The 12,036-nt window shown below is 38.5% G+C and overlaps 1 protein-coding gene across 3 annotated transcripts in view; it reads left to right on the top strand.

Annotated features, from left to right (window-relative positions):
• JAKMIP2 (janus kinase and microtubule interacting protein 2) overlaps window positions 1–12,036 on the top strand; it is a 192,501-nt gene that overhangs the window by 118,006 nt on the left and 62,459 nt on the right. For all 3 annotated transcript variants that reach the window (XM_021664916.2, XM_064366494.1, XM_021664915.2), the window contains exons 3-4: window positions 465–962; window positions 10,955–11,164. In XM_021664916.2, the coding sequence (XP_021520591.1) occupies window positions 465–962; window positions 10,955–11,164 (708 nt within the window). The remainder of the gene's footprint in view (window positions 1–464; window positions 963–10,954; window positions 11,165–12,036) is intronic.

Below are 12,036 nucleotides of genomic sequence, written 5' to 3'. Positions count from 1 at the left end.
CTAAAAAGCTCTCCAGGTGATCTGCATTGCAATCTTCCCCATAAAGGGAAAAACCATGATAGCAATACTTTCTAATTTTAATGTATATACCAATTGCAAGGGGTTTGTTAAAATGCACATTCTGAGTTATAGGTCTGGGGCTAAGCCGGGGATTCTGTGCTTCTAGCATGCTTCCTGCATGATACTGAGGCTGCTTGTCTGCAGACCACACATTGCTTAGTAAGGCCCCAGAACATCAAATATTCATCTGAACAAAGTAATATAAACATACTCAGGTATTTCCTCCTTTTACACACTGTATTCCCAGCTTTAAGGCCTGTAGTTCTTTTTTCTCAGAGGGCCTGGAATTGGAAAAGAGATGAGGAATTAAGAGATCACAGCAGCCTGAGCTGCAAATCCTGCCTAGGAGTGCACCTGTCCTTTGAGGCTCATTTCTCTTCATCCTTTCACCTCTCTGTTTTTAGGTATCAAAGCTTGAAAGAGAGAAGACTCAAGAAGCGAAGAGGATTCGTGAGCTGGAGCAGCGCAAGCACACGGTGCTGGTGACCGAACTCAAAGCCAAGCTCCATGAGGAGAAGATGAAGGAGCTGCAGGCTGTGAGGGAGAACCTTATCAAGCAGCACGAGCAGGAGATGTCAAGGACAGTGAAGGTGCGCGATGGAGAGATCCAGAGGCTCAAGTCCGCTCTCTGTGCTCTCCGTGATGGCAGCAGTGACAAAGTAAGGACAGCGCTCACCATTGAGGCCCGGGAGGAGGCCCGGAAACTGTTTGATGCAGAGCGCCTTAAGCTCTTACAGGAAATTACGGACCTGAAAACGGCCAAGAAGCAGGTGGACGAGGCTTTGAGCAATATGATACAAGCAGATAAAATCAAGGCTGGGGACCTTCGGAGTGAGCATCAGTCCCACCAAGAAGCCATCTCAAAGATCAAGTGGGAGTCAGAGCGGGATATTCGGAGGCTGGTTAGTACAGTAATCCCACCAGACCCATGCAGAACCCTTCTCTTCCAGGTTTCAGAGTGCCGTGGAATTTGCTTCTTCATATGTTTTCTTGTCAGTGGATTATAAACAGTGCCCACCTTTTGTCCAATGCTCTGTCCAAGATAGATCAGTAGGTAGGTAGGTAGGTAGATCAATAGAGAGATATGCTCAGGCCAAAATTGAAATTGTAAACTGTAAGAGATTGTGGAAATCGCCTTTCTCACAAAAACTGGATTCTCCAAGGACCATATCTATTCAAGGACTCCTGTTTTCTTAGATATTTATAAAAATATTCTAAACCGTGACTTTTCTAAAGTAGCATGTTTTTATGGGCTTTTCATTTATATAGTTTTATCGTTTTATTTTTTTAAATAGAGGGAGGGTAGGAGAAGTTTCTATGACTTTCATGGTGTCTGAAAATGGCAGCTACTTAGAACATCTTGAGTCCTTTTTTTCCAGGAACTAGATACAAAACTATAAAAACCCTAGTCATTTTAAGATAGATATTTTCCCCAAAGTAAACAGGGGTCATTCAAAACAGAAGCCACTGTAATTTTTAAATTGGTCGTCATCCCTAAGCAGCTTGTTTGCTATTTATAGTTTCTAAGACTTAACTCAGCCCCTACGGAGTTGGGTCTTTCCTTCTAACATGTATAACCAAAAACCAGATTGGCCTCTCCCTATGCTTCAATATAATATAAATATAATTATAATCTGAAAATTAGAATGTCCTAAGTTGACCTTGTATAATTATTTTAGACTAAAAATTTTATGGTCATTTGCATTCAGATGTTTAATATCTGTTATATATCTTGTCACACTAACTATCACCTGTTAGAATGTACGTTATGCTTCTCTGGAAAAGGTTTTTTAGGAAAAACTACACTTTTCCTCTTTTGTCTTCCAGTTCTAAGCAATTACTTTCTGAGAATTCTAATTATGTTCCGTGGGTGTTATCTCTAGGCTTTTAATTTTAAGTTCAAAGTGGTTACCATAGAGCATTTTTAAAAGCTAATGTTTAATTTTCTTTTCATTGTAATACAGTGTAACTGTAAAATATTGCCTTTGCCACACTTTCTGAATTCTTTATGTCAACTGATTCTATCGCACTGTTTGACAATAAAGACCAAACACAGTGCAGAAATATTGGTCTCTGCCCTGCATTTGGTTTTTGAAACCATGGTGGCTGATGAAGAAAGAATCAGGACTTCGAACTCTGGAGTTGGCAGGTAAGTATTCAACGAAAAGGAAGGTTTGCATTAATTATTTTCATTTGTTGATGGCTTTAAACATAAAATCTGTGAGTGTATCCACTTGATCTGCTAATTTTTTCCATGACTTTATTTCACCTGAATATTGCTGAAATAGACATGAAATCCTTCTTAATCAATCTGAAGGGGATGGGCCAAGATGGCCCAATAGAAACAGCTCTGGTCTGCAGCTCTTAGTGAGACCAACACAGAAGGCAGGTGATTTCTGCTTTTCCAACCGAGGTACCCAGTTCATCTCACTGGAACTGGTTTGGCAGTGGGTGCGACCCACAGAGAACAAGCAGTGCAGGGTGGGGACGTTGCTTCATGTGGGAAGTATACACAGCCAGGGGACCTCCTTCCCCCAGCAAAGGGAAGCCGTGAGAGACTGTGCTTCCTGCCGTGGATATTATGCTTTTCCCATGGATTTTTTGCAATCCACAGATCAACACATTCCCTCATGAGCCTACACCACTAAGGTCCTGGCTTTCAAGTACAAATCTGGGTGGCTGTGTGACCACCCAGTTCTGTGCTGCAGGAGTTTATTTTCATACTCCAGTGGCACCTGGAACTCCAGTGAGTTCCAGGAGATTGAACCACTGTCCAATCAGTGGGGGCTGAAGCCAGGAAGTCAGGCAGTCTCACACAGTGGAGTCCCAGACCCACTCCTGTGGAAGTTCTTAGCAAGCTAAGAACCACTGGCTTGAAATTCTCACTGCCAACACAGCAATCTAGAGTCAGCTGGGGATGATTGAGTTTGACTGGCGGAGGGGTGACCCTCTTTACTGTGACTTCAGTTGGCAGATTTCCCTTGACAGTGTTAAAAAGACTGGGAGTTTGGACTGGGCAGAATTCCCCACAGCACAGCAAAGCAGCTGTGACCATACTGCTTCTCTAGATTCCTCCTCACTGGGCAAGGCCTTTCTGCATTGGGCAAGGCCTTATGCAGAAATCCAGCAGCTCCAGTCAGAGGCTTACAGACAGAACATTCATCTCCCTGGGACAGAGGACCTGAAGGGAGAGGTGGCTGTGGTTGCAGCTTCAGCAGACTTAATCTTTCCTGCCTGCCGGCTCTGAAGAGAGTGGCTAATCCCGACGGGGGATTCTTCCAACACAGTGCACCAGCTGCTAAAGGACAGACTGCCTTCTCAAGCAGGTCCCTGACGCTGTGCCTCCTGACTGAGAGAGAACTCCCAGAAGCGGTTGACAGACACCTCATACGGGAGAGCTTTGGCTGGCATCAGGCCAGTGCCTCTCTGAGATAAAACTTCCAGAGGAAAGAGCAGACAGCAAGTTTTGCTGTTCTGCAGTCTCCACTGGTGTTACCCAGGCAATAAAGGTCTAACATGGACCTCCAACAAACTCCAGTAGACCTGCAGAAGAAAGGCCTGACTTTTAGAAGAAAAACTAACAAAAACAAACAAAACTAAAAAAGCAATAACAACATCAACAAAGAGACCCCCCAAACTCCTTCCAAAGGTCATCAGCCTTAAAGATCAAAGGTAGAGAAATCCACAAAAATGAGTAAAAAACAGTGAAAAACACTGAAAATCCCAAAAACCAGAATGTCTCTTCTCCTGCAAATGTTCTCACTGCCTCTCCAGCAAGGACACAGAACTGGATGGAGGACAAGATGGACAAATTGACAAAAGTAGGTTTCAGAAGGTGGGTAATTACAAACTCCTCTGAGTTGAAGGAGCATGTTCTAATCCAATGCAAGGAAGCTGAGAACCTTGATAAAAGGTTACAGGAACTGCTACCTAGAATAACCAGTTTAGAGAGGAGCATAAATGACCTGATGGAACTGAAAAACACACCTGAGAACTTCATGAAACATACACAAGTATCAACAGCTAAATCGATCAAGCAAGAGAAAGGATATCAGAGATTGAAGATCAACTTAATGAAATAAAGCATGAAGACAAGATTAGAGAAAAAAGAATGAAAAGGAATGAACACAGACTCTTGAAAAAGACCAAACCTACAATTGATTGGAGTACCTGAAAGAGATGGGGAGAATGGAACCAAGTTGGAAAACATACTTCAGGATATTATCCAGGAAACTTCCCCAACCTAGCAAGACAGGCCAACTCTCAAATTCAGGAAATACAGAGAACATCACAAAGATACTCCATGAGAAGATCAATCCCAAGACATGTAATCTTCAGATTCTCCAAGGTTGAAATGAAGGAAAAAATGTTAAAGGCAGCCAGAGAGAAAGGCCAGGTAACCTACAAAGGAAAGCCCATCAAACTAACAGCGGATCTCTCAGCAGAAGCCCTACAAGCCAGAAGAGAGTAGAAGCCAATAGTCAACATTCTTAAAGAAAAGAATTTTCAACCCAGAATTTCATATCCAGCCAAAGTTTCACAAGTGAAGGAGAAACAAAATCCTTCCCAGACAAGCAAATGCTAAGGGATTTTATCACCACCAGGCCTGCCTTGCAAGAGCTCTTGAAGAAAGCACTAAATATGGAAAGAAAAAAGCAGTACTTGCCACTGCAAAAATACACCAAAATATAAAGACCAATGACACCATGAAGAAACTGCATCAACTAGTGTGCAAAATAACCAGCTAGCATCATGGTGACAGGATCAAATTCACGCATAATAATATTAACCTTAAATGTAAATGAGCTAAATGCCCCATTCTGGGGCAAATTGGATAAAAGGTCAAGCTCCATTGGTGTGCTGTATTCAGGAGACTCATCTCATGTGCAAAGACACACATAGGCTCAAATAAAGGGATGGAGGAATATTTAGCAACCAAATGGAAAGCAGAAAAAAAGCAAGGGTTGCAATCCTAGTCTCTGATAAAATAGACTTTAAATCAACAAAGATCAAAAAGATAAAGAAGGGTATTACATAATAGTAAAGGGATAAATTCAACAAGAAGAGCTAACTGTCCTAAATATATATGCACCCAATACAGGAGCACCCAGATTCATAAAACAGGTTCTTAGAGATCTACAAAGAGACTTAGACTTCTGCACAATAATAGTGGGAGACTTTAACACTCCACTGTCAATATTAGACAGATCAATGAGACAGAAAATGAACAAGGATATTCAGGACTTGAATTCAACTCTGGATTAAGCATACCTAATACAAAAGAACTCTCCACCCTAGATCAACAGAATACACATTCCTCTCATGCCACATGGCACTTATTCTAAAATTGACCACATAATTGGAAGTTAAACACCCCTCAGCAAATGCAAAAGAACTGAAATCACAACAAACAGTCTCTCAGACAACAGTGGAATCAAATTAGAACTCAGGATTAGGAAACTCACTCAAAACCACACAACTACATGGAAATTGAACAACCTGCTCCTGAATGACTCCTGGGTAAATAATGAAATTAAAGCAGAAATCAAGAAGTTCTTTGAAACCAATGAGAACAAAGAGACAATGTACCAGAATCTCTGGGATACAGCTAAAGCAGTGTTAAGAGGGAAATTTATAGCACTAAATGCCCACATCAGAACGATGGAAGGATCTCAAATTGACACCCTAACATCACAATTAAAAGAACTAGAGAATCAAGAGCAAACAAATCCAAAAGCTAGCAGAAGACAAGAAATAACTAAGATCAGAGCAGAAATGAAGGAGATGAAGACAACAACAACCCTGCAAAAAATTAATGAATCCAGAAGCTGGTTTTTTGAAAAAATTAACAAAATAGACCACAAGCAAGACTAATAAAGAAGAAAAGAGAGAACCAAATAGACACACACTAAAAAGTGATAAAGGAGATATCACCACTAACCCATTGAAGTACAAACTACCATCAGGGAATACTATATACCTCTATGCAAATAAACTAGAAAATCTAGAATAAATAGATAAATTCTTGGACACATACACCCAACCAAGACTAAACCAGGAAGAAGTCGAATCCTTGAATAGACCAATAACAATTTCTGAAATTGAGGCAGTAATTAATAGCCTACCAACCAAAAAAAAGCCCAGGAGCAGACAGATTTATACTCCAATTCTACCAGAGGTACAATGAGGAGTTGGTACCATTCCTTCTGAAACTAATCCAAACAATTGAAAAGGAATGACTCCTCCCTAACTCATTTTATGGGGCCAGCATCATCCTGATACCAAAATCAAGCAGAGACAACATAAAAAGAAAACATCAGGCCAATATCCCAGATGAACATCAGTGTGAAAATCCTCAATAAAATACTGGCAAACCGAATCCAGCAGCAGCACACCAAAAAGCTTATCCACCACAATCAAGTCAGCTTCATCCCAGGCATGCAAGCCTGGTTCAACGTATGCAAATCAATAAACGTAATCCATCACATAAACAGAACCAATGACAAAAACCACATGATTATCTCAATAGATGCAGAAAAGGTTTTTGATAGAATTTAACATCACTTTATGTTAAAAACTCTCAGTAAACTAGGTTTTGATATCTCAAAATAGTAAGAGCTATTTATGGCAGACCCATAGCCAATATCATACTGAATGGACAAAAGCTGGAAGCATTCCCTTTGAAAACCGGCAAAAGACATGGATGCCTTCTCTCACCACTCCTAGCCAACATAATATTGGAAGTTCTGGCCAGGTTAATCAGGCAAGAGAAAGAAATCAAGGGTATTCAAATAGAAAGAGATAAAGTGAAATTGTCTCTGTTCACAGGTGAGGTGATTCTATATTTAGAAAACCCCATCATCTCAGCCCAAAATTCCTTAAACTGATAAGCAACTTCAGCAAAGATTCAGGATACAAAGTCAATGTGAAAAAATCACAAACATTTCTGTAATTTCTATACATCAACAATAGACAAGCAGAGAGCCAAATCATAAATGAAATCCCATTCACAATTGCTATGAAGAGAATAAAATATCTAGGAATACAGCTTACAAGGGACATGAAGGACCTCTTCAAAGAGAACTACAAACCACTGCTCAAGGAAATAACAGAGTACACAAAGAAATGGAAAAACATTCCTTCCTCATGGATAGGAAGAATCAATATCATGAAAATGTCCATACTGCCCAAAGTAATTTATAGATTCAATGCTATTCCCATCAAACTACCATTGACATTCTTCACAGAATTTTAAAAAACTACTTTAAATTTCATACATAACCAAAAAGAGCCCGTATAGCCAAAACAATCCTAAGTAAAAAGAACAAAGCTGGAGGCATCACACTACCTGACTTCATACTATACTACAAAGCTACAGTAACCAAAACAACATCATACTGGTACCAAAACAGACTTATAGACCAATGGAACAGAACAGAGACCTCAGAAATAACACCACACATCTGTAACCATCGAATCCTTGACAAACCTGACCAAACAAGCAATGAGAACAGGATTCCCTATTTAATAAATGTTTCTGGGAAAACTGGCTAGCCATATGCAAAAAACTGAAACTGAACCCCTTCCTTACACCTTATACAAAAATTAACTCAAGATAGATTAGAGAAGTAAATGTGAAACCCAAAACCATAAAACCCTAAAAGAAAACCTAGGCAATACCATTCAGGACATTGGCGTGGGCAAAAACTTCATGATGAAAGCACCAGAAGTACTTGCAACAAATGCCAAAATTGACAAACGAGATGTAATTAAACTAAAGTGTGTCTGCACAGCAAAAGAAACTAGCATCAGAGTGAACAGACAACCTGTAGAATGGGAGAAAATTTTGCAATCTACTCTTCTGACAAAGGTCTAATATCCAAAATCTATAAGGAACTTAAACAAATTTACAAGAAAAAAAAACCATCAAAAAGTAGACAAAGGAGACAGATACTTCTCAAAAGAAGACATTTATGTGGCCAACAAACATAAAAAAAAGCTCATCATCTCTGATCATTTGAGAAATGCCATTCAAAATTACAATGAGATACCATCCTACATCAGTCAGAATGCCAATTATTAAAAAGTCAAGAAAACATAGACACTGGTGAGGCTGTGGAGAAATAGAAACATTTTTTTCCCTGTTGGTGGAAATATAGATTGGTTCAACCATTGTAGAGGACAGTGTGATGATTCCTCAGGGATCAAGAATCAGAAATACCTTTTGACCCAGCAATCCCATTACTAGCCACATGACTATGACCAAATTTTTAACAAATCATTCTACTAAAAGACACATGCACATGTATGTTTATTGCAGCATTATTTACAATAGAAAGACATGGAACCAACCCAAATGTCCATCAGTGATATAGACTGGATAAAGAAAATGTAGTACACATACACTGTGGAATACAATTCAGCCATTAAAAATAATGAGATCATGTCCTTTGCAGGGACATGAATGAAGCTAGAAGCCACCATCCTCAGCAAACTAACACAGGAACAGAAAACCAAACACTGCATGTTCTCGCTCATAAGTGGGAGTTAAACAATGAGAACACATGGACACAGGGAGAGGAACAACACACACTGGGGCCTGTCCAGGGTGGAGGGCTAGGGGAGGGAGAGCATTAAGACAAATACTTAATGCATGTGGGGTTTAAAACCTGGATGACGGGTTGATAGGTACAGCAAGCCACCATGGCACATGTATATCTATGTACTAAAGTTGCATGTTCTACAACTTTGTATTCCAGAACTTAAAGTAAAATAAAAATAAATTTAAAAAAAGTAAAATCTGAGCCACCTGATGAGTGGTTCACAAACTGCATGAACACAGAATAACATAGGAAACTTTTTCGATAGTATGGATATACTCATCTTCATTGTTTCCTTCTGTGCCTTCCCTCACCCCAAGCTCCATTTTTGGAACTGGAAGGGAGAAAAATAGGAGCTTTTCTGTCTAGAAAATCTCCCCAGAGAATTCTGGTATGCTCTTTCCCATCTAAGAAGTAGAGCCGTGGTGGACTTTCAGTATTTTGAGATTAGAGTCCATTCTCATAACCATTATGCAATAAAGCTTTCTCAATACTAATTATTATATATTCCACAGGAAACCACTTTGGGAAATGCTTAAAGTGTATAAACAATCTTAAAACTAGCATAGCATAGTACCTAACACAATGGGCTCTGCAGTCAGAAGATTCCATTAAAAATAAGGCTTCACAACTTACTAGCCATATGACTATGACCAAATTTTTAAGCTTTCAGGTCTTCAGTCATCATCTGTAAAATGATGACAACTGAACTTACTGAATAGGATTCTTATAAAATAGGGTATATTAAGCTTTGAGTATAGTACCCTGAATAAGTACCCTGAATATAGTAAAAGATCGATGAATTTCAGCTATGATGATGGTGATGATGAGGATGAATGTGAACAGTAATGGAATGCTTTCTCAATAAGTTTAGCAAGGTGAGTACATAAAAAACAACTAGAGCTATGTTAACATGTAAATGAAAGTAATGCCCTAGATGACAAGTCTGACAAATGAACATACTGCTCAGTTAAGCAAAACACTGGTCTCAAGTCTTTTACAGGGAGGCACAAACCAGATACAATGCTATTATTCCCAATTAACAAAACAATATTGAACTCTTACCAAGTTATCACATGATGTTACAAGATCATGAAGAATTTAGCCCAAAGATCTTTCAGAATTGACCTAAAATTTAAGCATGTGACTCAAAGGCAGTAGCTCACAGATACTTATATGTGGAACATATGTGATTATGTAACACCATTTCTGTTGCAAATATTTTTTTTCTGGTCTAAGAGCACACAGAAAAAAAAGATTTATACAAAATTATTTGTTTTGTATAAGAAGACACTTTTAGAAAAAGCAAAACAGCATAATGTTGTTTGTATTAAATGTCTTTTCCTTATCTCCATTTTGAATGTACACATAAAATATAGTGAAATGAGAAGAAAGGTTTCACCCAATGGCTATGATCTCTTTAAAAATTGTTCATAGACATTCACTTCATTATCCCTTATCCTAGGATGGCAAAAAGGTTTCAGTCTAAAGGAACTCAAATCAATTGGTATTGAAGCCTGTGGCCTTTAGTTGAGAAATTCTTCTGAGGCCATGCCTAGGCTTAGCAGAAATGCATATTGGAATCAATAAATACATCCCACACATGTGGGAGGGAAAACAGTGGTCAATATTGCCAGATATTTTCTATTCCTTTTAGTCTCAACCATGATTTTATTATAGTAATGGTAAAATGGTTGTTAAGATGGCTGCTCTGAAACACAAGTGAGAATAGAAAGAGATATAACACATGAACTGTGGAAGGATCTCCCTCCAAATCCATCACCTGAATGCAAGTATGTTAGTCTTGAAAAATGACTAGGCCACTGGGAAGTCTGAAGTTTCTTCAGTTACCAATAATCACCTACTAACAAGAGCAATGGCTATTGTGGTTGAATTTGAATACCCATTTTTCCAAAGAAGAAGTGACATCAAAAAATGTCCTAGGAAACATTATAGTGGAATATTTAGTATTCATCTTTATTAAAATTAATGACCATTTTAAAGTTAGACATATCTAATCAACCAAGACTAATTCAAACAATATATTGAATTAAAACATCTTCACAGGATATACTAGAGAGAAAAAACATTACTCTCCTTGACACCAAGTCAACCCAGGATACTTCTTCATTACACAATGTTGCCTCATCTTATACGTGAAATCAATATACTTGTCATATTCACGATTTTTTTTCTGCATCAATCAGATGAAAGAAGTTAAATGCATACCAGCATAAAAATGTATTTCTTTACAGCTTTGTTAAATAAAATGTCCTGGGTCTCATTTAATTCAGATGGATGAAATCAAAGCCAAGGACAGGATCATCTTTTCCCTGGAAAAGGAACTGGAGACCCAAACAGGCTATGTACAGAAACTCCAACTTCAGAAGGAGGCTTTGGATGAACAACTCTTTCTGGTCAAGGAGGCTGAGTGCAACATGAGCAGCCCGAAACGAGAAATTCCAGGAAGGGCAGGTGATGGTTCCGAACACTGCAGCAGTCCTGTAAGTCCATTCTAGTTGTAGTTAAGAACACACAAGTCATCTTTTATTTAGCTCCCAAGCTTTACCTTTCACTTAAGCTCTTTTCTTGTTTACTACAAAGAAATCAATCTACCTTCTACTATCAACTCAGCTAGTATCTTGGGAACAGGGTTTTCTAAACTCATAGATGACTAAGTGGTCTGCACTGCCTTAGCAGATCACATGAGACTTACAGATTTCTTTAAACCTTCCTAGAATTTTTCTAGTCAGGCAATATCTATTTAAACTTATGTCTATTATGAGAAACATAAATTAGATGAAAATATTTTGCCTCTTGCCTAGACTGATAATTTTCCCTTTTGTGAACAATTGGGTTGGAAATTGATAAAGACGGTTGTCATCTACAGGGCACAAAATGTATAACTGCATAAAAGACAAAACCATTTATAAACTTCATCTAAAGACTGAACTTACCACTTATTTCCCTGGGTTTTCATCACTTTATATGAGAAATTATTTTCAGAAGTGTAGCAATAGAAATGGGCTTATATGCAGTTGGCTATAACACTTATACCTTTCCAACTATTTAGCTATTATAATGATGGAAATGTATTATTTAGGAACAGAGATGTGTTCCAAAGTACTACTTAGAACTAGTAATGAATAAATTATGAATTGGTATTCAGGATATATATATAAATATATCTTAGTAGGTGGTGGAAAGACTACTTATCTAGGATTTAGCAGATGTAAGTTTTGGTTCTGACACTGACAGGTACCGGCAATATAGCATGGTTGTCAAGAGAATGGCTTTAGAGTCAGACTCTTCGGTTCAAATCCCAAATCTGCCATTTACTGTGTGTCCTTAGGCAAACAACTTCACCATTCAGTTT

This window comes from Aotus nancymaae, unplaced genomic scaffold (assembly GCF_030222135.1).
Source record: "Aotus nancymaae isolate 86718 unplaced genomic scaffold, 86718_ANA_hifiasm-v0.15.2.pri h1tg000064l_1, whole genome shotgun sequence".
Classification (NCBI taxonomy): Eukaryota; Metazoa; Chordata; class Mammalia; order Primates; family Aotidae; genus Aotus; species Aotus nancymaae.
The sequence above is the reverse complement of the archived record's forward strand: the minus strand, read 5'-3'. Positions and strand labels throughout refer to the sequence as shown.